This window comes from Rhinoderma darwinii, chromosome 8 (assembly GCF_050947455.1).
Source record: "Rhinoderma darwinii isolate aRhiDar2 chromosome 8, aRhiDar2.hap1, whole genome shotgun sequence".
Taxonomy (NCBI): Eukaryota; Metazoa; Chordata; class Amphibia; order Anura; family Rhinodermatidae; genus Rhinoderma; species Rhinoderma darwinii.
In genome coordinates this window covers 94977961-95002052 of record NC_134694.1, presented here as the reverse complement: position 1 = coordinate 95002052, position 24092 = coordinate 94977961, and the positions used below count along the sequence as shown (strand labels likewise).

At 41.7% G+C, this 24092-nt stretch overlaps 1 protein-coding gene across 2 annotated transcripts in view; it reads left to right on the top strand.

Moving 5' to 3' along the window:
* Positions 1 to 22541, top strand: part of FHL1 (four and a half LIM domains 1) — a 65939-nt gene extending 43398 nt beyond the window's left edge. For both annotated transcript variants that reach the window (XM_075834375.1, XM_075834374.1), the window contains exons 2-6: positions 10539 to 10720; positions 17783 to 17957; positions 18458 to 18627; positions 19994 to 20180; positions 21025 to 22541. In XM_075834375.1, coding sequence (XP_075690490.1) covers positions 10565 to 10720; positions 17783 to 17957; positions 18458 to 18627; positions 19994 to 20180; positions 21025 to 21179 — 843 coding nt within the window. In that variant the 5' untranslated portion in view covers positions 10539 to 10564 and the 3' untranslated portion in view covers positions 21180 to 22541. The remainder of the gene's footprint in view (positions 1 to 10538; positions 10721 to 17782; positions 17958 to 18457; positions 18628 to 19993; positions 20181 to 21024) is intronic.
* Positions 22542 to 24092: the final 1551 nt, after the last annotated feature.

Sequence of the window (24092 nt, the reverse complement as noted above, 5' to 3'; positions counted from 1 at the left end):
TTTTCCTTTAGATTTGTATGACTTTGTATGTGTCTGGTGTATTTCATATAGAAATTCTTTTATTTAGTTGTTTGCTTTAGTGAAATACTTCTCATAACCATCATGTTTATGGTTTGCAGATGCATGTTGTGTATACAACTATTGGACTTGAAACAAGTTTGAACTTTCTTATGCTGCCGTCATACCAATTTTTTATCATATATTTTTTTTTAGTCATTTTGCAATTTAGATGTTTTTGTCAGATTTTTTGAATTATTTATTACACTTGCGTTCTGTACAATTTTTTGATAAGTGAAGCAAATTGTATGTTTAAACATCAAGCAAAGTGCTATGAAAACACTCAGTGTATACATTACAGTATGTTTTCATAATGGAGTTAAATTGGAATAAGCGAGCATAGTTTGTGCTTGAAGTCAGCATGGCATCACTTTGAGATTAGGTTGTTTGTGCTGAAGCGAGGAGATAAATGAATTAAAATATAAAATGTATCGATCTGTTGTCTGCATCTTACAGAACTGATAATACTTTACCTAAAAATATCATCCACTGAAAATGCATTGGTCTGTATTGACAAGCAGTAAATGACATTTAATAGGATACAATACATTAGGTCTGTCCTGCTGGTATTTAACGCCATAGTTATTACTATGTGGGCGCCCCCAGGATTGTAGTTGTAGTATATGCTTTGATATCTTAACTCTATGATAGATTAGTTAGAACTATTTAAAAAGTTTTTCCCAACTTAAACCATTTATAGCATAATCTGCGGATATGCCATAAATGTTTAACAAGCGGAACCCCTCCTATTGGGAGAACGGGGTTTCTTTTATAGGGTAACTATTTTTTATTTATTTTTTTAAATAATATATAGGGTGGGTGATTTTAAGAAATATTGCTAAATACTTTATTAACCAATTCAGCCTCCTTTCTTTGAACTGCTGCCCTTATCCTCAGCCACCGGCCATTGCTAGGGAAAATCTGTATTCAGCGCCGTCCACACTGAATACAGCTACTCTGTGTGGGGGGAACCCTTCAAGCTGCCTGCTCCTAAAACCCGATGCACACAATGTCACACAATGTCTCAGTGCATTGGGTATTTCTACAGCAGACTGTTCCTAATAACCTGCCATACTGATCTTATCTCCCTGCTCTCCCTGCCAGATACTTTGATGAGTGAGGGACCAGTGAGGAAATCCAGCTGGTAGGAAGAGCAGGGAGATAAATAGACATATCCAATGCAAGTAGAAATACCCAATGCACTGAGACTTTGTGTGCATCCAGTTTCAGGAGCAGGCAGCATGTTGTCCTTTAACTCATCCCTGTTTTTATGACAGGTGTTGGACCTCCAAGTGTCAGACATTTAATTAAAATCCCGTGGATATGCCATAAATGTATATAGTGGGAAGACCCAATAGAGTGGTGTGTGGAGAAAGGAGTAGGAGATGCCATGATTGACACAGGGATGTCGACTGGGTTAGAAGGTGGGGAGTATATCGTCTTTCATTAGAGTAACGGTCTACATAGTCTTTACATTGCAAGCACACACAAATGAATGCAACCTCAAATGAAATGGTCCTGAAGGTCGCCTCTGTTCCCTGTCTGATAGCCCGCAGTCAGCCCGCTCCTCCAGAAGATAAATGAGTGTATAAACTTCACGTCCATTACTATATTGTGGAAGAATGTTTTATGACTGGCAACTGTTGTCAGGCCTGTAAACATCACAAAACCACATCCATAGCAAAATAAATTCTTCTGTGGAGCTTTATCATGCAGAGCAGTCACTTCCCTGTGTATGAATATTATTAGTGCTATATCCGTCCTCTATATACTGTATATTGTCTGGCTGTAGGGGTCTTGGAAACTGTCAGGATTATCACTTGGAAGAGCTTGCTGATGGTTCATATAGAGGACATTCAAAGTGACCAATAATAATAATAATACAAAGCCTGGAACTATTATATTATTAGGTATGACTTCATATTTTCTTTGCTTCATAAATTTTTCTTGCATGTAAGAAATAAACAGTCCCTATTCATATACAATGGCCCTAGATATGCCAATTCCTTCTTTTAAGTAGTGTTTGTGTCATGCTGAGCATAAGAACCCTACTGATGAGTAGCCTACGTGAGAGGAACTCCTATCTGCTGTACAATATACTGCACCTCTGACCTACAAAGACTTGTTTTAGGTCCCTCTCTCTCAGGCATCAGGAAGCCTGAGAACATTGCACTTAAAATTCGGAATTTTCCGTATGATAAACAAGCAAGGCAATGGGGGAAATATACGGAAATATTTTGTTCTCAGAAGGAGGCTCATGGCAGAGGCGTAACTAGGAAAGACTCGGACCCATAGCAAACTTTTGACTGGGCCCCTCCTCGACAACCAACCCCCGCCTTCCCGGCAATAAACATTTATCAGTTCTGTGTTCAATGTAAAAATGCAGCTAGGCCGCCAAGATGTAGATTATCTCCCCCTCCCCTATTTTATGAGATCCTATTAATAATGATCCCACAGCCCCTGTAGATAGTGACACACAGTCCTTTTGTAGATAGTTCCACACCACCCTTGTAGATAGTGGCACAGCCCCCCCATGTAGATAATGCCCCCCCCAAACAAACAAAAAAACATTGTACTCACCTAGCCCCGTTCACACGATGAACGGAGCTGCTCTTCAGCCTCTTCAGCAGCCTATGAGATGACGAGATGGGAGCCTTGCGTAGGCCGGCATGAACCAGTGACGTCATCCCACCGGCCCGTGCAGAGATCCTGTGTCAGCGAATTATAGGTTGAAGGCCTAACGTGGCCTGTAACCTAGTGAATGGCAGTGCAGGGAGTTGCTCCGCCATAGTATACAATTGTATCTGCATCCTAAGATACAATTGAATGTGGCAGCCACCCAGGGCCACGGATGATAAGTGCTACCGATGCCACAGGCCATAAGAGGGCCCTTGGCGACATGCCCATAAATGTTATGTGCCGGGCCGGATGGGCCCCTTAAGCTGCGGGTCCCATAGCAGCCGCTATGGCTGCAAAAGCGGTAGTTCCGCCACTGATTAATGGCCACAGAATGTAGAAAATGAATATATGCGTTAAAAGACTGTCTCTCAGGAGTCGGGCAAAAGTCTCCGGCAGCTCCAGCTATCTGTACATCTTCTGACCTGGAGATTGCTTTGCTACAACTTGGCTGAGACAGTGGGGGCTTAATCATTGTATAATGACAATTTTTCCTTTTTTTCCCCTCAATATCTCACCCTTTTCAAGCTCTCAGTTTTCTGTCAGTGAATTGAACCATTCTTGTTTGAACCCAGTGGCTAAAAAAACCAAAACCCATCCTAACCAACACTTTCTCACAGCTGAGAGTTTGCCACAGTAGTATTCAGTAGGTAATCCTCTGTGAGCTAAACAGCCTGGTCTCCAGACCGATGCATTCTACTTAGCCTCTGTTAGCATTATATTTGTGAAGTACGTCCGGCACCCGAACAGGGAAAGCGTCCTGATCATACGCCAAACGTATTCCATAGGACCCCAATGACCCGGAATATGCCCAAAAAAAAGTGTCCCTTTGGAATATACCAGCCGGTATACATCAGCATACCTTTTTTTTGCTGTAAAGTGTAGCGTAGTAGACTGTACTTTTCTATACAGAGGAATACAGTAAAAATATATATACTGCACGGCATAGGTTTTTTTTATAATGCCTTCCGTCTGAAGTATATGTCGGGAAATCTCCACATATACTTCTGACAGAAGGCTCAAGCGTATTGTATAGTAATCCAATGTAGTAAACCCAAAGGACAGGAGAGAGATTTACAATATACTGTTTTGTATAGCTCACATAGAGTTGCCTAGACTGGACACAATGAAAACCTGAACAGACCTAATACTTCTCACAGATGAGAATTTGCTACAATTGCATCCAGTATAGGCAATCCTCTGTGAGCGCAATACATCAGAAGTAAAAATCTCCCTCATGTTCTGATAGTTTGCTACAATGTATCATCTATCAATCCAGGCAGTTTAGTTCACAGAGGATTGCCTGGACTGGATGCAATTGTAGCAAACTAGTAGCTGTGAAAAGGACTAGGTCAGTACCTGCTTTCAGTCTCTGTATATATAAAAGGGCCTGTTCACAACTGGGTCAGCGTTTGCATTGTTCCGCTCCATCAGTGGAGCAGAATGACAAAAATACCGGAAGCACCGCTTCCGGTGTATGACGGACACCATCATTGCCCAACGGAACCCACTGACTTTATTGTGTTCTGTCGGGTTTCCGGCAAAATGTCAGGGGTTTTACCGGAAACAATAGCACAGCATGAAGCGCAAATATTTCCGGCCGTATCTGTGACGGAGGGCCCTAACGGAGCCTCCAACGCAAATGATAGCTGGCCCTAAGAATGTTTGCATTCATTAGCAGCAAACAGAGATCTTGAAAATGGTGTGGAATTGAAGCACAATGTATATTAAAAAGTTGTATATCTTTTCACTATAGATTGATTAGTCTTCATTTACGTAAGACTGGACAATTCATGTGTAAGTAATGTAAGAACGCTCAGGACAGACACATACTGTTCCCAGCAGCGGCCTGTAGCACAACAAACGCTGTATAAATGGATGATGACTACAACTGTGCCTGGCAGGATTAGGAATTTCTCCAGATTGCATCTAATAGGAGAAGGTTGCTAGGACATCTCCCCTTTGTTGGCTGTTGACGTTAGGAAAGGTCACAGATCCACTCGGTTTCCAGCCTTTATCTTTTAACCCCTTGTTTAGTGACGCTGCCAGTATTTTAGGAGGCTCTAACCCACTTTATTTAGCCTCCGATGACAGCAGGTATTTTGGCAGCTACAAGAACAGGGTGGTGCTGGTCTTTACTATGGTGTTAAGTTACATTTGCTTTTTTTTGCCATTAAAGGGGTATTAGAGCAGGACTATATATTCTAACATTTAAAAAAAAATATTATATTAATTAACCAATAGGAAGATGGTGGGTTGGAGAAGGGGTAAGGGGGCACAGTCCAATATATTGCTAATATTTGGAAGCAATAGCAACCAGGGACTAACCTTTTTATTGCAATGTCCTTTAGCGAACCTTAGTTATGGAGGATGTTTTATTTTTACAAGTAATAATAATAATAAGTAATTATGGATAGTGAATTCATAGAAATTACTCAATTCTCATATGATTAACCCGTAATATTTATCTATTGAAATAACAGAATGCAGCAATACGATATATACATTTAGGTCTTGTTCACACAGTGCAGATTTTGCATGTACTTTTTAAACCAAAACCAGGAACAGAATCTAAACAGAAGAAATATCTATTCTAAAGGAAGACCTTAAAGTGACCCCTCTCCTGGATCCAATTCTAGTTTTGGCTGAAAAATAATGCACACAAAATCTGCCCTGTATGAACAAGACCTCGCAAGTGACATAAAAGCAGGATTTTCTCCCTTCACATCCCCTATGATGACGTTTGTATAAAACAAACGAAAAAGTTTTATTGTATATTTAAAGGTTATGTCACTTTGTAATTTTTGTATTTCAATTATTCGTTATTTTTAAGATCTGGAAGGAAACATTCTTGTTTACAAATAGAAGTTGGAGACGTCTCACCTAGTCCTGCTCACACAGCTTATGGGCTTGTCAATAAAATAAGGCTCTGTTCACATCTGAATACATTTGGGGTATGTACTGGGAAAGCTTTTGGCACACACCAGGCCAGTATGCGGGAATATACCTTTTTGTTTTTTTAACTGTATAGGAAAGTATAGTCTTCTGTGCTTTCCTATACGATGGCATACAGTAAAAAAAAAGTATACCACGCGGTATACTTATTTTTTTTTACAATGGGAGTCAGTGAGCGACATATGCCAGTGTTTGCTTATTCATTATGAGACATTGGGAGGATAGGTGCGGCCCAGTTATTTGTCTCGTGGGGTCACATTTATGTATTATGTATGTATCACTAGACAGAACTACATTCACAAAGGTGTGGTACATCTTAGGGAGCAAGGACATCATTATCAGGGAAGAAATGGGGGGGGGGGGGATTATATTGCATGCGTCTATTAATTTATTTAATCAAATTCACATATAGGTCTTAAAGACCAGTATAAAATATATTAGGCTATAGAGCCAGAAAGTAAATTAACCCCTAAGCAGAACACGTTCATTTAACGTTGTTCGCTTCTAATTTGGAAAAAGACTGGCAAATCCTGAGACTTGTCTCAGAGGATGAGAATATTTCTTCAATTACACTGCTTGCTGTGGATGATTCACTGTTGATAAACACATCATAACAGACCAAGCAATATAAATATTAATTCTTCTTACACATTCCTCCGTCCAAGCTGTTTAGTTTTATAGGGAAGGATGAAGTCTGCTGTGGTAATGTATTTTGATGCTGTGGGGGATTATTATAAATTTAGTTGTATATTGCGAGGCCCAAGCATCATAGACACCAAGCCTACCATCTATCTGTCTATCCATCTGTCCCCCCAGATGGGACATAAACACTAAAAATTTACTAACCGCTCCCGTCTTTTCTTGTCCGCAGCCCCCCCCCCCCCCACCACCCTGGATCCTCTCAGGCAATCTCATCAAGTTGTACTGCGTTGCATACAAGGTCCTGGTGTTTCCCTTGTCTGCGCCGTGGCACAAACCTTCTGTGTCGGGGCCTTATGTGGCAGCCTGTAGGGATCCAGGTCCGGTCGCACCCCCTGCGTCCACGATCATTAAGCCACTTATCTATCTATTGTTCCTACCCATCAGCTGCAATAAGAATGACCTAATATAATATGGAGCAGAGCCATATACATTTAAGTCCAGAATTATTTGGACAGTGACACAAGTTTGGGCTTTTTTTTTTTTGGTAGGTAATTTTATTAAGACCTCATAGCAGAACATTGGTACAAATACAAAAGTGTAAAATTCAGAGCGTTGCACATAGCAAGTAATACAATAGTTCCAAGTGTACAAGGTCAGTCATTAACAAAAGACACACAGATAGTTACAGCAGAGGAAGTGTAATCCCGCGAGATTACGCAGTAAATGACAGGTTACAACGAGATTACGCTTTGCTCTGCTGTAACTACCATAGAAACAGTAACGAAGTGCAGAGATTGTGAATAGACATCCCGTGGAATGTCTATTCACTGTCTAAACACTTCAGTATTGTTAATGTGTTAGTATAAGACAGCACATAGCGATCTAAAAGGATCCCTATGCGCTGACTAAATGAATGGAGAGGAGTGCAGGACGCTGATTGGTCGCTGATTGGTCAGCGTCATACACTCCCCTGTACAACGCCCACTTGGTCTAACGTAAAAACACTCCCACTTGGGCATTAAGACACTCATTAGCATAAATCTAAAAGCGCTAATAAAGTGGTAAAATAGATAGTTTTTTAAAATAAAAAGCACTGCTGTCACCTACATTATAGCGCCGATCTCCTTATGTAGGAGATAGGGCACTTATAATGTGGTGACAGAGCCTCTTTAAAGGCAAGTTCTGGGTTCTAGTATACGAGGGGGTCCTACTTTAAGCTTGAGAAATTCCAGTACTTCAGTCCAGAAATTATTAATAATTGGACACTCCCAGAACATATGTAGGAAAGAGCCCTCAGCTCCCTGGCAACGTGGACAGGGAGGAGTAAGTATATGTCCCGTCCTAAATAATTTGGAATGTGTATAATAAATTTGGTGGTAAAAGTTTAATTGAATAAGTCGGTCTCTTGTGGATATTAAAGGACCCGTTAGAGCGGATAGTATTTCTTTATAATCATCAGTAGATATGGAAGAAAGAGTCTGAGATCATCGGTCCAAAGCTCTATCAAGTTTATTGGAAGAAACTATCAACAGCTGTCTATAAGGCACAGATAACTGTTTAGCCAACGCCTCCTGTGTCACCCAATCATCAACCGCTATTTACATAGTCTGACATTATATCCTGCATATTGTGACCAAAGAGCATGTCCAAGCTGGAAATAACGGAACCTAAGATGGGTCGGGACCTGATGTTTGGACCTAAGTTGTGTAAAAGTAGCTACTTTATCATCCACTACCACATCCTCCAAGGTCAATATACCCAGGGTAGCAAGTTTTGGCATTTTAGCCGTTTACCAAAACATATTGAATATACAGTTACATAATCAATATGGGCTTAAAGTGCAGACTCTCAGCTTTAATTTGAGGGTATTCACATCCTAATTTGAAGAAAGGTTTAGGAATTACATCTCTTTAAGGGTATGTGCACACAACCTCTTTTCAGACGTAATGGAGGCGTTTTACGCCTCGAATTATGCCTGAAAAGATGGCTCCAATACGTCGGCAAACATCTGCCCATTGCTTGCAATGGGTCTTACAATGTTCTGTGCAGATGAGCTGTCATTTTACGCGAGTTGCTCAAAAAACGTCTGAAAATCAGGAGCTGTTTTCCTTTGAAAACAGCTCCGTATTTTCAGACGTATTTTGTTAATCGTGTGAACATACCCTTATATGTAGCTGCCTCTTTTTCAAGGAACCAAAGGTAGTTGGACAATTATCTCAAAAGCTATTTAATGGGCTGCATGGGCTATTCCCTTGTTAATCCATCATGAATTAAGCAGGTAAAAGGTCTGGAGTTGATTCCAGGTGTGGCGTTTGCATTTGGAAGCTGTTGCTGTGAACCCACAACATGAGGTCAAAGGAGCTCTCAATGCAAGTGAAACAGACAATCGTTAGGCTGGAAAAAAAAAGGAAAAGAAATCCATCAGAGAGATAGCACAAATGTTAGGAGTGATGTCTATGGGTTCCAGATTTCAGGCAGTCATTGCCTGCAAAGGATTCTCTACAAAATATTAAAAAAAAAAACATTTTATTTATGATAATGTTCATTTGTCCAATTACTCTTGAGCTCCTGAAATGAGGAGGTTGTGTAGAAAAATGGTTGCAATTCCTAAACGTTTCACAGGATATTTTTGTTCAACCCCTTCAATTAAACCTGAAAGTCTACACTTCAATTACATCTCAGTTGTTTCATTTTAAATCCAATGTGGTGGCATCAGAGCCCAAATTATGAAGATTGTGTCACTGTCCAAATGATTCTGGACCTAACTGTATTGGAGGACGGCTAATGCCAGTCTTTGGCACCATGCAAATGACCGCGCCCATAATTACAACCCGTAATTACGGGCACGGCCGGCCGCGGACAGCCGCCCGTTTTTACGGGCCGTGCTCCTATTATAAAGTGTGGGAGCACGGTCCGTGAAATAAAAAAAATTGGACATGTCCTATTTTTTCTGAAAATTTCTACGGCACGGACACCTTCCCGTAAGTATACGGGAATTGGGGCCCGTCGGCCATAGAAAGGGATGGGTCCGTAATTACAGGCAATTTGACAAAAATTATCTTCAAAACCCATGGCAGATTTGTCTATTGCAAATCCTGACTGTACAGGATGTCAGGGAAGTGTATTAATGGTTTTCCTGATTATACCTTAAAGGGCAGCCACCAAACGTTTTATATAATTGCCCCAGGAATCCATCGAGAAACTATAATCTACAGTTTGTCCATGAACTCCACGCTACAGATTCTTGCAAAATACTCCGTAGCCTGGTGTCTTGCAGCTTTCCTACCATAGCTGAAGGTCGCTGTGTCTTATAGCAGAGGCAATGCAACTAATTAAAGGATATTATCGAACTGCATAGATTGAAGCTTTCTAAGAGCTTGTCCACACGTAACGGATTTGCTGCAGAAAATCTCTGCACCAATTCCGCAGAAACTAGAAGAAATTCAGCTGCGGAAAACCCACACCATTTCCTGCGGTTTTTACTGCAGAAAATGGTGCGGATTTTCAGTCCACTTCCCGCAGCAGGAATTGACATGCTGCAGTACGAAAAATACGCACCGCAGGTGAATTTCTGCTTGGAAATTTTTCTGCAGTGTGTGGATGACATTTTCTAAATCTCAACCACTTTGCGCTACTGTATTCTGCTGCGTATTTTCGGTCCACAAGTCCGGTTGGAAAATACGCAGCAATTCCGTTACGTGTAATCTGGTTGCAGATGGCCATAATATGGCTACATTTTAGCTTCCTTATTGCAAAACCCTGAACCCTCAATTCTACTGAACTGAATCACTGTAGATCCCGGTCTGGTATACCTAGATATCGAAACTACATATTGAATTGTAAACTCAGGGTGTGATCTGATTTCTTTGAGCACAGGTATGGAATATGTACTTCCTGCATACAAAATATAAATCATTCTCGGACGTGACCTGCCCAGCACATGTGCAAAATGATCATGTGCATACAATTCCACTTGTGACCTAAATTTTAGCAGGTGTGGAACTATATGGGGTTCAGAATAAGCAGTCGCACCCGGGCCCTGGTTCCTAAGTGGACCCAAATGTCTGTATGTTGGTATTGATTGATCCCTATAAACGACTAGGTCCATAAAACTTATACGATGAGGTAATTGCATGTATGATTTATGCTGTAATCGATCATCATGTATTCCACATATTAAATTCTCTCCATTTCCATTGATTTCATAGGTCCACGCCACTATACCGTGGGCACAATGTCCGAACGCTTTGATTGCCACTACTGCAGAGCTCCACTCCAAGGGAAAAAGTATATAGAGAAGGACGGACACAACTGCTGTGTAAAGTGTTTTGACAAAATCTGTGCCAACACCTGTGCCGAGTGCAGGAAACCCATTGGAGTGGATTCCAAGGTTTGCAGGATAAAAGATTTTTTTTAAGTGTTTTTTTTTTTTTTTTTTATAAATATTGCTGAAATAATCACGTGTAAAACTCTACAGTTGTAATATAGTCTCGTTCCCCAAATGCTGATTTAAGAGACTTTGGTCCTGCATATGTTACCATATGAAATTGCTGGCATACAGAGGTACAGTATAGGCGCATAGACTTCAATGGGTGTCATAAAACAGAACCATAATATGGCAGTGTAAATGGAGCCTATGCCGTGTGTGTATTTCCTGTAGTCATGTCTTTATGGTCTGGGTCATATTTATGTCCGTGTTAATTTTAGGCTTAGGGCCTGTTCACATTAGCTTTGCTTTCCGTTGAGGGGTTCCGTCAGAGCTTTCCATCTGGGGAACCCCTCAACGGAAAGGCAAACAGAAACCTGAGCTTACGTTTGCATCACCATTGATCTCAATGGTGACGTAAACTTTGCTAATGGTTTCCGTTTGTCACTGGTGTGACAGGGTTCCGTTGTGTTTGACAGAACCAATAGCGCAGTCGACTGACGGGTTCCCCCGACTGAAAGCTAAGATGAAACCCCTCAACTGAAAGTAATGCCGATGTGAACATAGCCTTAAAGGTTGCTCCATACTTATAAAAGTAGCAAAGTGTTATCCTTTCCAATGTTGAGATGATTTCACTACAGAAGTCTAGACTGTCCCAAACATGATACACAGGCTTAAATCCAAGTTTGGTTTTGATGTTTTTTTCCCCCCCAATCCAGTGATTGAATACTGCCACCTAGTGGTGGAGTTACAGCTCATTACCATAGTTTGAATTTGATGACTAGTATATGAAATCACAGAAAAAGATAATCAGCTGATCAAACAAATTACACAGTAAAACGTAACATTTAATCAACCCCTTCCCGACATTTGACGTATCCATACGCCAAAGTCGGGTAGGGGGAAGTATGGAACGGGCTCACTGAGTGAACCCGCTCCACAGGATGTGGGTGTCGGCTGTTTGTTACAGCCGACACTTCAGAGTAACGAGTGGATCTTTAGAAAGAGGGGGCGAACCCCTCTAACAGCTCATCGCGCCCCCCGCAATGCAATTGCGAAGGGGGGGGATGGTTCCTATGGCTGCCTGGGGGCCTAATGAAGGCCCCCAGGTCCGCCATCTTTGTACACCTATTAAGCCTTGCCTCCGGCAGGGCTTAGTAGTTGCCTGTCAGAATCACGATATACTGCAATACATTAGTATATCATGCGAGCGCTGGTTGAAGTCCCCCTAGGGGGACTAATAAAAAAAGTAAAAATTAGTAAAAAAAAGGGTTTTTTTAGTGTAAAAAAATTTTTTTTTAAATTAAAAGTTCAATAAACCCCCCTTTTCCCATTTTCCCCCTAGAGCATAGTACATTTTTTTATAAATCAACATAATTGGTATCGTCGCATCCGTAAAAGTCTGAACTATTACAATATATCATTATTTAACCCGCATGGTGAACGCTGTAAAAAAAAAAAAAAATTGTAAACGCCAGAATCTCTATTTTTTGGTCACCTATTTATTGGTCCCACAAAAAATGAAATAAAAAGTGATCAAACTGTCGCATGTACACCAAAATAGTATTATTAAAAACTACATCTCATCCCGCAAAAAATAAGCCCTCATACCCCTTAAAGAGGCTCTGTCACCAGATTCTCAAATCCCTATCTCCTATTGCATGTGATCGGTGCTGCAATGTAGAGAACGTTTTGTTTTTTAAAGACGTTCATTTTTGGCCAAGTTATGAGCTATTTTATATATATGCAAATGAGCTTTGAAATGGACAATTGGGCATTTTTTTTTCGTTATGTCCAACTGGGCGTGTATTGTGTTTTTAACTGGGCGTGTTTACGTGTATGACGCTGACCAATCAGTGACCAGTCAGCGTCATACACTCCTCTCCATTGATTTACACAGCAGCGATGTGCAGCCACATACACAGAGATTAACGTTAATCATGTGTCCTGATAATGAATACACATGACCTCCAGCCTGGACGTCATGTGTATTCAGAATCCTGACACTTCTGACTCTTTTCTTTGAGATTTCCAGCAAGGGAAACGAAATCTCGTTTACCTCCGTAATCTCGCGAGATTAAGCGTGGCTTGCTGGAATCTCACAGAAAAGATTCAGAAGTGTCAGGATTCTGAATACACATGACGTCCAGGCTGGAGGTCATGTGTATTCATTATCAGGACACATGATTAACGTTAATCTCTGTGTATGTGGCTGCACATCGCTGCTGTGTAAATCAATGGAGAGGAGTGTATGACGCTGACTGGTCACTGATTGGTCAGCGTCATACACGTAAACACGCCCAGTTAAAAACACAATACACGCCCAGTTGGACATAACGAAAAAAAAATGCCCAATTGTCCATTTCAAAGCTCATTTGCATATATATATATATATAAAATAGCTCATAACTTGGCCAAAAATGAACGTTTTAAAAAAACAAAAAACGTTACTGTTCTCTACATTGCAGCGCCGATCACATGCAATAGGAGATAGGGATTTGAGAATCTGGTGACAGAGCCTCTTTAATCGACGGAAAAATAAAAAAGTTATGGCTCTCGGAATTTGGCGAAACAAAATAAATGTACTTTTTTACACTTAGGTTTTTACTTGTAAAAGTAGTAAAATATAGAAAAAAATATATTTGGTATCGCCGTAATCGTATTGACCCGCAGAATAAAGTTAACTGTTGTTTTAATTGCACAGTGAATTCAGAGAGGAGAGGTTTTTTTTTTCTTTTGCTCATGGATTTGAGAGAAAAAGAAAAACAAAAGAAAAACAACTGACCCTGGTATAACCCATTGGGTTACCCTTACTAGTCGGGGTAACGCCCCTACTCAAGGGACGACTCCAACCTGTACCCTAGATACCCTATTAATGGCCTAGCCAATTCTTTATAGTGGATATCAGGCACAGAGGTGGGACCCAGATATGCAAATGTACAAATAGAAAAAGCAAAAATGTGCCAAAACTTCACACCGTGCACAACAATGGGTAGGAACAAATGAAGAAAACACAATGATACCCAGCAAAACGACTCACTTATACAAAAACATACGACAACCACCAGACGGAGGTTGTGAATGATGAAAAAGAAATCAGTATGTCCAGAGAGGTGGCTCTGATTAACTTAAAATGATAGACATAATAAACTGCGTTCCAACGTGTTTCCCCTGAAAATTGGCAGGTTCATCAGGGAACAGAAATAGTACTGAAAGAGAATTAGTCAAAAAACAAGATCAATATTTGTAAGACATAATGCAACAGAGCTGGATGTAAAAAAGTCCTACTGGTTCAAGATTATCAGCGATGTACAACGGCAAATAAAACCAATGTATCATGTGGGTAGAGGCGCTCACAACCCAGGTTACCGTATGTAGGACAGAGAAGGAGAAGACAACCCCAACAATTGACAGGGAAGCTCAGTCCTGGAATCCCTCATTGCAGACCATGATGATCGTGCATGTGGTAGGCCACGACTAGTATATGAGAATCACTGGAACGCTAAGGTTAAGCTTTCTTTCTATGGACTGCAGTTTAAATAGTATTTTTTGGGAGTTAATTCCACCATTTTACTAGAAACCAGCGAATTGACAGGAATGCATAGGTGTCCATTTGAATTTTTAGTTCCTATAACATGGAGTTTAGTAATAAAAAAATCTAAAAGTGAAACTTTTATGGTGACTTTTCACCTAAACTATATACATATTAGTTACTTTAAAAATGACTTGTAAATAATAGCTCGTAAACCTAAAAGTAAAGCCACTTGTGATATACTTGCATTCATATTTTAGCTTCAGCTTCCTGTAGGCTATAATCTGTTGGTTGCTGCGCAGGAGTCTGGCTCTGTAGTCTGGACCGCCCCCTTTTAGCTTTTTTGTCAGCAGTTCGGGTCAGATCACACGTTGCATAAATACTGCGGTTTTTCCGCAACGCAATTCTTTGCGGAAAATCCGCAGCAAATATGGTAGCAGAAAAGTGGATGAGATAAAACAAATCTCATCCAAATGTTGCATAAATAGTGAGCAGAAAAACCGCTCAGAATTTGACATGCGGTGCGGAATTTTATTTCATATCATGTCAACTGTATTTACGTAAACGCTGCTTATTTGTTGTGGGTTTATCCCATTGAATTCAATTGGAAGGTAAATCCCTCAACAAACAGCAGTTATTGCGTTTCTTTGCGGCAGGTTCGCAGCAATTCCACCACAAAAAACGCAACTCAGAAAAAACAATACCTCATACTTACCCAGAAGTCTGTGTTCCTCCCGCCAGCGCGGCCTCCTGGGGTGGTGTTTCATTCCATGTGACCACTGCAGCCAATCACATGCTGTAGCGGCAGTCACATGGGATAAAACATAATCTCAGGAGGCGGGCCTGGATGACGTCAGAGGGCCAGCCTCCTTGGATGAGTCTTCATTCCTGTGACCGCCGCTGCAGCCAATCACAAGCTGCAGCAGTCTCCTGGGATGAAACTTCATCCCAGGAGGCCGGCTAAGTGCTGCAGTTTTCCCGCAGCGGACATTCCTGGCGAAAAACTGCACCACAGTTTGGTGCGTTTTTTCGCTCAGTATTCCCTGTGGCGCACAGGTCGGATCTGCTGCGTGCTTTTACACAGCGTATATCTGCCTTGTGTCATCTTAGCCTTAAAAGTCGGTCCCACGACAAAGCCAGAGTATTGTGAAGCAACCAACAGATTTTATATTTTAAATGTTATGTAAATGTTTGAAAGTTTTTTTTTTTTATTTAATAAAAATATTAGTGTGTTAATAAGCTTTGTAAATGCATTAAAAATTATTGTTACCTTTTAAGATGCAGCTGCTCTGTATTCTCTATATAGAGCAGCTGTATCATTTGTTATTCACTGAATCCGTCAGTCCCGCGGACCTGACAGGTTCAGTGACAGCGGGTCCTGCCCGTCTCTGACACGCAGGATGCACCTGTAAACTATTGCATCTAAGTTATGAATGCAGGACCCGCTGTCACTGAAGCTGTCAGGTCCGCGGGACTGACTGATTCAGTGAATAGCACTAGATATGCATAGAGAATACAGAACAGCTGTATCTTAAAAAGTAAAATAATTTTTAATAAAATGTATTTACACAGTTTATTAACACACACTAATACACATTTTTATTAAAAAGGCTCTGTCACCAGATTTTGCAACCCCTATCTGCTATTGCAGCAGATAGGCGCTGCAATGTAGATTACAGTAACGTTTTTATTTTTAAAAAACGAGCATTTTTGGCCAAGTTATGACCATTTTTGTAGTTATGCAAATGAGGCTTGCAAAAGTCCAAGTGGGTGTGTTTAAAAGTAAAAGTACAACTGGGCGTGTATTATGTGCGTACATCGGGGCGTTTTTACTACTTTTACTAGCGGGGCGCTCTGAAGAGAAGTATCATCCACTTCTCTTCAGAACGCCCAGCTTCTGGCAGTGCAGATCTGTGACGTCACTCACAGGTCCTGCATCGTGTCAGACGAGCGAGGACACATCGGCACCAGAGGCTACAGTTGATTCTGCAGCAGCATCGGCGTTTGCAGGTAAGTCGATGTAGCTACTTACCTGCTGATGCTGCTGCAGAATCATCTGTAGCCTCTGGTACCGATGTGTCCTCGCTCGTCTGACACGATGCAGGACCTGTGAGTGACGTCACAGCGTGATCTGCCAGAAGCTGGGCGTTCTGAAGAGAAGTGGATGATACTTCTCGTCAGAACGCCCAGCTAGTAAAAGTAGTAAAAACGCCCCGATGTACGCACATAATACACGCCCAGTTGTACTTTTACTTTTCAACACGCCCAGTTGTACTTTTACTTTTCAACACGCCCAGTTGTACTTTTACTTTTCAACACGCCCAGTTGTACTTTTGCAAGCCTCATTTGCATAAATACAAAAATGGTCATAACTTGGCCAAAAATGCTTGTTTTTTAAAAATAAAAACGTTACTCTTATCTACATTGCAGCGCCGATCTGCTGCAATAGCAGATAGGGGTTGCAAAATCTGGTGACAGAGCCTCTTTAAAAAAACAAAAACACTTTTAAACATTTACATAGCCTTTAATGCTGTCCAGGAAATCAAGATTTGTTAGTTTCTTGCAGCTTTAAAGATTATGAATGAATATTACAAATTAGTTTATTTTTTGGTTTACCAGCTATTTAATATTTTTTTTTAGTATAAGTTGAACCTACTCTTTAAATGGTCTATCTTTTTGTACCATAATTTCAAAGTCCAACTTTCTGTGTTGATTACTTTTCCTATATATCTGTATTGTGGTCAAAACGCCATTTTTGTCATACAGAGTTCCAAATTCCCTGCACAGACAGACTTAAAATGATATTATTCTTGGTGTAATAGGGGGTGCTTAAGGGGGTGTACAAGATTAAATAAACATGGCTACTTTCTTCCAAAAACCGTGCCAAATCCGTACACAGCGTGTGTGTGGCATTGCAATACCAGACACAACCCATGTATGGCGCTCATTCTGAAACCCGCAATGTTTTCCTAATCCTGTACAACCCCTTTTACGCCCCATGCACACGATAGTGTGCGCCGGCCGAGTCCCGTCAGTGATCCGAGGAAAGATAGAACATGTCCTATCTTTCCTGGGATCGGAGACTCGGATCATTTTTCACGGTCCAGATTCACCCGCCAAAGTGAACGGGTCCGTGAAGACTATCGGGTGCCACTCGGATGCCGACAAAAACGGTCCGAGTGGCACAACGGTCGTGTGCATGTGGCGTAAGAGTTTGATGTATATGGTAATATATTGAACTGAATAATAATGCAGCCATGTGCCCCTAGTGGCGGAGGCAGGCAGGCAGGCAGAAGTTTACTGTAGGATTATGCAGGAGATTTGGAGCACTGTATCAGAAAACAAAGCTTTGACCTATAGAATAATATATGAAGGATTGGGTCCGCACAGAATTTCTAGCCTATTTAGGTTAAAAAAGTAAAATTTAGCGCAAACAAGGTGGATGGAAGTCGACCTCTGAATACGTCTTGATGAAAAAATCTGCTCATTTGTAGGAGCTGCATTATAAGAGCCGTTACTGGCATGATACTTGCTTCCGCTGTGCCAAGTGCTACCATCCTCTGGCCAATGAACAGTTTATTTTCAAGGACAATAAAATTATGTGTGCCAAGTGCACCACCAGAGAGGACTCCCTGCGCTGCAATGGATGCCACAAGCTGATCCAAGCAGGTAAGATGCCACACAACACACAATACTGCCTAATGGGTGCAATTAATATTCTTATGCAGCATAATCTAGATTATCGGTCTGTATCCTACATCAATCCCCGCAAACTGGTTGGACCTTTCTTAGAAAGGCAGGATAATTATGTTGTCGTGGGTACTGTAACCCCAGAGACCAAACCCAGCACGATAATACCTGGCTACCATGTATCGTGGCCCCACAGTGGTTTAATCTGGACTATGATGTTGTAATTTGGCTCTGCAGCCGTTCACACTGTGTATGAGCGCCACAACAAAGTATTTACGGTAGGTTTATTCCTATTCTAATCACAAAATATATTCACCTCGCACTGGAGCAGTCCCCTAACTTTACGCTTTAGCACTGTTCATCCAGATCCACCTGATTCATAAACATATATAGTACAATATCTCTTCGCTTACATTATAAAGAGCAGAAAGTTTTGGGCTTTTATTTTGTCTCAAATGTATTTATTTTTTTCATCGCAGGTGGAAAGAATGTGGAGTATAAGGGAAGTGCCTGGCATGAGGAATGCTTTACATGCAGCAATTGCAGTCAGTCCATAGGGGCTGGAAGTTTCTTCCCCAAAGGAGCCGATATCTTTTGTGTCACCTGCCATGAGCAAAAGTTTGCTAAACACTGTGTAAAGTGTAAGAATGTGAGTATTCATAGCTGCCAATCCAATCTTTGAAGGGGATGTTATTATTTACTCTCCGTAAACAACGCCACTCGTCAATGGGCTGTGTTTGGTATTGAAGGTTAGCCCGATTCAAGCAGATTGGCGCTGACCTGCAATACCAGATGCAAACCATGGACAAGAGTGGCACTGTTTCACTGCCTGACAAGAGCTGGAGGAGAGCGCGCGCGTGCACGCACAGCCCCGCCGCGGAGCAGAAGAGGAGAAGAAGAATGTGAATTCTTCTTCTTCTGTGGCAGCGGGAATATCGTCGGCAGCGATATCACACAGTCTTGTTGTCCTTGTCTGATGAGAGCTGAAGAGTGTGGGTATGTGCACACGACAACGCCAAATACGTCTGAAATTACGGAGCTGTTTTCAGGAGAAAACAGCTCCTGAATGTCAGACGTTTTTACAAGTGCACACGTTTTTCGCGGCGTCTTTTATGGACGTAATTTGCAGCTGTTCTTTATTGGAGTCAATGAAAAACGGCTCCAATTATGTCCCAAGAAGTGCCCTGCACTTCTTTGACACGGCCGTAATTTTACGCACTGTCTTTTGACAGAGACTCGTAAAATGACAGCTCGACTGCACAGAACATCGTAAGACCCATTGCAAGCAATGGGCAGATGTTTGCCAACGTATTGGAACCGTCTTTTCAGGCGTAATTCGAGGCGTAAAACACCTCCATTACGTCTGAAAAGAGGTCGTGTGCACATACCCTGAGAGCGTGCGCACAGCTCCGACGCCACTGCCGACGATACATCCGCTGCCACGGAACAGAAGAATTCCCATTCTTTTCCTCTTCTGGTCCGTGGCCGAGCTGTGCGTATCACACGCTCTTCTCTCTCCAGCTCTGGTCAGACAGTGAAAGAAAGACTGTGTGATCTAGCGAGAGCGATCACACAGCACAAGCCGCTGTGACACTATTCGTAGCGGATTGGACTGTGTCACAGCGATGCCACACGCCCTCATGCCATTCACAGTTCAGGGGTTATTTACATATCGGGCGCCAAATATAACGGCACCGATATCTAAATAACGGAGGAAGATAGGAAACAAATTTAAAGTGAGACAGTGTTTGTGCAGCCCCCCCCCCCCCCATTACATACTGCACTCAGCTGCACATGTATGGGCAGGTGAAAAGATCTCTTTAACATACATGTTGCAAAGTGTTTTCTGCATGTGTGATCCAATGACCAATTCAACATTCTGTAATTCTGTACTGCAATACTGCCAATATAACCCATAGCATGTACTGATGATGTCATGTCTGTAATCCAATTTACCGGGAAGTGTGGTTTTATCGATGGCTCAGTATCTTAACAGTATGGGCATTCTATTCCAGCCGATAACATCTGGAGGGATAACCTATCAAGATCAGCCATGGCACGGAGACTGTTTTGTGTGTGAAACTTGCAACAAAAAGCTCTCTGGCCAGCGTTTCACTGCTGTTGAGGATCGCTACTATTGTGTGGATTGCTACAAGACTTTTGTAGCCAAGAAGTGTTCTGGCTGTAACAACCCCATAACAGGTACCGACTAGAAAAATGCACCATGTTTGTATACGTGCAGATTCTGCCGTTGACTTAGGTCCCTTTCACGCTTCGTTTTCCCTGTACATTTGACACATGCATCGGAAAAATCTCCACGCGCATACGTCAAATGTACCCATAGGCTGGCATTATACCAACGGAGGCCAAAAGAGTGTCCTAGCAGTGTCAAGCGGTCTACATTGGGTATACCATTTTTTTTTTGCTAGAAGGAATAGCGTATTCTATTTAGAGGCATCCAGTAAAAACTTAGAAGTTTTTTTAAAGTTTAGTTACCCTTTAACTTATGTCATGTCATAGTGACATGTCAGAAGCTTTGATCGGTGGGTGTCCCCTATGCTGCGCTATTGTGTCCGGTAAAATCACAGATACCCTGACAGAACCCATTAAAGTCAATGGGTCATGTTGGCAACTGGCGTTGTCCCTCGTACAACAGAACCGTTGGTTACATTATTCCCTTGTTCTGCTCCTCTGACGGAATTGCACAACGCAGGTGTGAACATAGCCTAATTTAAAATTTGTCCTAAAATAGTGTCGCCGCATTTGAACATGGCCTAAAAAAAAACAAAAAAAAAAACGATCAGCAGCAGCTGGTCTGCTTGTTGACAGTTTCTAGGGAGCAGCAGGAGTTTTTTTTCTTATAAACTGCACATAGTAAAAACAAACTGAAAAAAAGCAATCACTATATAATAAAGTTGTTAGCCATTAAAGGACTACATAGTCAATGCTAAATGTAATCAATTAAAATTATTGTATTTAATAATGTCCACAGCATTGGGAATCTTCTGAGACCGCGACATGTTAGTAAAACCCTTTTCTTTCACAGGATTTGGAAAGGGATCCAACGTGGTGAATTATGAAGGGCACTGTTGGCATGAGTATTGTTTCACTTGTAAGAAGTGCTCTCTGTCCTTGGCTAACAAGCGGTTTGTACGTCAAAATGAGCAGATCTACTGTCCTGACTGTGCCAAGAAACTCTAAGAGGGCACATCAGATACAATGATTTACAGTTAACAGGAATTACTATTAGGAATATGCATGAGTTTTGACATTGTTAAATGTGCACTTTATCCAATAAGCGAACTGACGATGCTTGTGCCAATCAATATCTATCTGTAATATATGCATGCCGAAATCTGTTCTAGCTTCATTTAAAAAGATAAACATTTAAATATTTTGTGCCAGCAGTACGCAGCTTGTGGCCCTCCAGTTGCTGGGAATCTTCAAATTCCAGCATGCCCAGACAAGTGGAGAGGAAAGAAGTTGTCTAGGATTAGAAACAGCACCCCTCTTGTTCATGGGCTGAGTATGATATTGCAGTTCCACCCCAATTCAAGTGAATGGAGCTGAGCTGCAGTACCAAACACATCCCATGGCGCTGTTTCAGGAAAAAGAAGCAGCACCTTTTTTTTCTAACCCTGGACAACTCCTTTAAGGCCGGGTTCCCACGTAGCGTAATCTCTGCAGAATTTTCTCAACGGAATTCTGTGTGGAAATTCCGCAGCATTAACAGTAGTAGCAAAGTGGATGAGATTTAAAAAATCTCATGCCCACGCTGCGGAAAAAAACGCAGAGTAAACTTTGATAAATTGACCTGCGGTGTGGAATTTAATTCCGCAGCATGTCAATATATGCTGCTTTTGCGTTGTTTTTCTGTTGTGGGTTTTCGCCGTTGAATTCAATGGGGATGCAAAATCTGCAACAGAAAGCCAAGTGTTGCGACTTTTGCAGCGGAATCAGAGAATCCGCTGCAAAAATTGCAACTCAGGAGAAAAAACAAATAAAACATACTTACCCAGAACTCTCTCCTTCTTGCTGCAGCCCGACTGCCTGGGATTACATTTCATCTCATGTGACTGCTGCAGCCTATCGCAGGCTGCAGTGTCACATGGCCTGCAATGTCATCGTAGGAGGCGGATTATGCACAGAAGAGAGGAAGGGGGTAAGTATGAACGTTTTTTTTTTTTTTCCAGTGCTGCTTTCTGCAGCGCAAATTCCGTCCGAAAAACCGCACCACAATGTGGTGCGGTTTTCCAGACAGAAGGCTCTGCGGGTTCCAGGTTGGATACGAGTTTTACGCAGCGTATCCGACCCGTGGGAACCCGGCCTTAAAAGAGCGTCACAGGATGCAGACTACTGTTCTATTCAATGAGTGCATGAAAACTTTAAATTGATAACAACATAGTCTACTTTTTATAGCAGCGTAGTAAGTTTGATGTCTAACAAATCTTTAGTATATATATATAGTTCTGTATTATGATGATAGCTAAAGCTCTGTCCATACTTCTCATACTAGCATGCCTGCTATGAACACATGTATGAATAAACACAATAAAACCCCTACTCATGTCTTTTTGTCTGCCTTAAAGGAATCATTAACCAGTCTCTTGGAAGGGATAGAGAACAGATCATGAAGCATTCCATGTACAGAGCGCCAAGTAAATGCTTTAAAGCAGTCCAACCTGTGGCTATACAGCGGTTGTGATAGAACTCCCAACATATTCTGACGGCCCGCAGAGCCACAGGTTGGAGACCATCGCATTAAAGGCCGTGCAGTCTTTTATTGCTCTAATGCATCTAAAATGAAGAAACTTCGCAAATCATTAAAAATATCCTACCGTTTTGTGTATACAGACTCCATGCAGATCTGTGTCTCCATGGCTACAGGATACAAACAAAACCTCTGTGGAGTGGGATCCTGCAGTCACATGTCAGGGCAGGTTCACACGCAGTGAGCAAAGACGTCTGAAAATACGGAGCGGTTTTCAAGGGAAAACAGCTCCCGATTTTTAGACGTTTTTTAAGCCACTCGCGATTTTCGCAGCGTTTTTTACGGCCGTTTTTGGAGCTTTTTTTCAATAGAGTCTATGGAAAACGGCTCCAAAAATGTCCCAAGAAGTGTCCTGCACTTCTTTTTCGCGGCCATTTTTTTACGCGTAAAAAAACGCTGTGAAAAACGCTCCGCCGGAACAGAACGCCGTTTTCCCATTGAAATGAATGGGCAGATGTTTGGAGGCGTTCTGCTTCCGATTTTTCGGCCGTGTGAACATAGCCTGTCTTCCATCTAACCTACAGGCAGCAGGAGAGGGGGGGGGGGGGGGGAAGGGAGTGGGGTATGCACACGGCTGCAGGATCAGACCACACACAGGCCGTTTATGTGCTCAGTAATCATTGACACATATGGGTACGAGGTTTTTAATCAAAACTAATTGCAATGTTGCATTATTTAGGCCAGGGCTATTCTAGATTTTTTGGAGTGCTGCTGACTCACTTTAACTATTTAGCTACAGCTAAAGTCCAAATAAATACATTGAGTTGCATGCAAACTTGGACTGCGGCTGTCACTCAATAGTTAAAATCAATCAGTAGCGCTTACAAAAAGTCTCAGCATTGCCCTGGCTTTACATTTTGAAATTCGTTGGAGCAATAGAGAATGATAAGCAATGGTTATAGAAAACGTTTCACGTACAAGCCACTGCTGGAGACCACCATTTCTTTGCTACCACCATATTCCTAAATAAAGGTTGGAGTACTCTTCAAAACATTAGTACCACTTTAGCATTGCTCAGCTTTTCAAAATGTAAGAATATTTAATATGGTGCCCGTCACCAGAGGAATACATTGTGGGGAGTTTATCAACCTTTCAGTTTTATGGCGCAAAATGTGTCTCGATAAGGGCCAAAAGTCCTTTTTTGGCATTTTATGCCACTTTTGTGAATACAGCACGGCTTCATATGGAGACAGTGGTAACATCGGTCAAACTAATTTTTTTTATAATTTACTGACGTAAATTATGACAGAAATCTGCTTTCAGCCTTCTGGGCATGGCAAAGTACAGGCCAGTGCCAGGCCTCGTACCTTGCCCCCTCCCCCATGGACGCGCGCGCGCACACA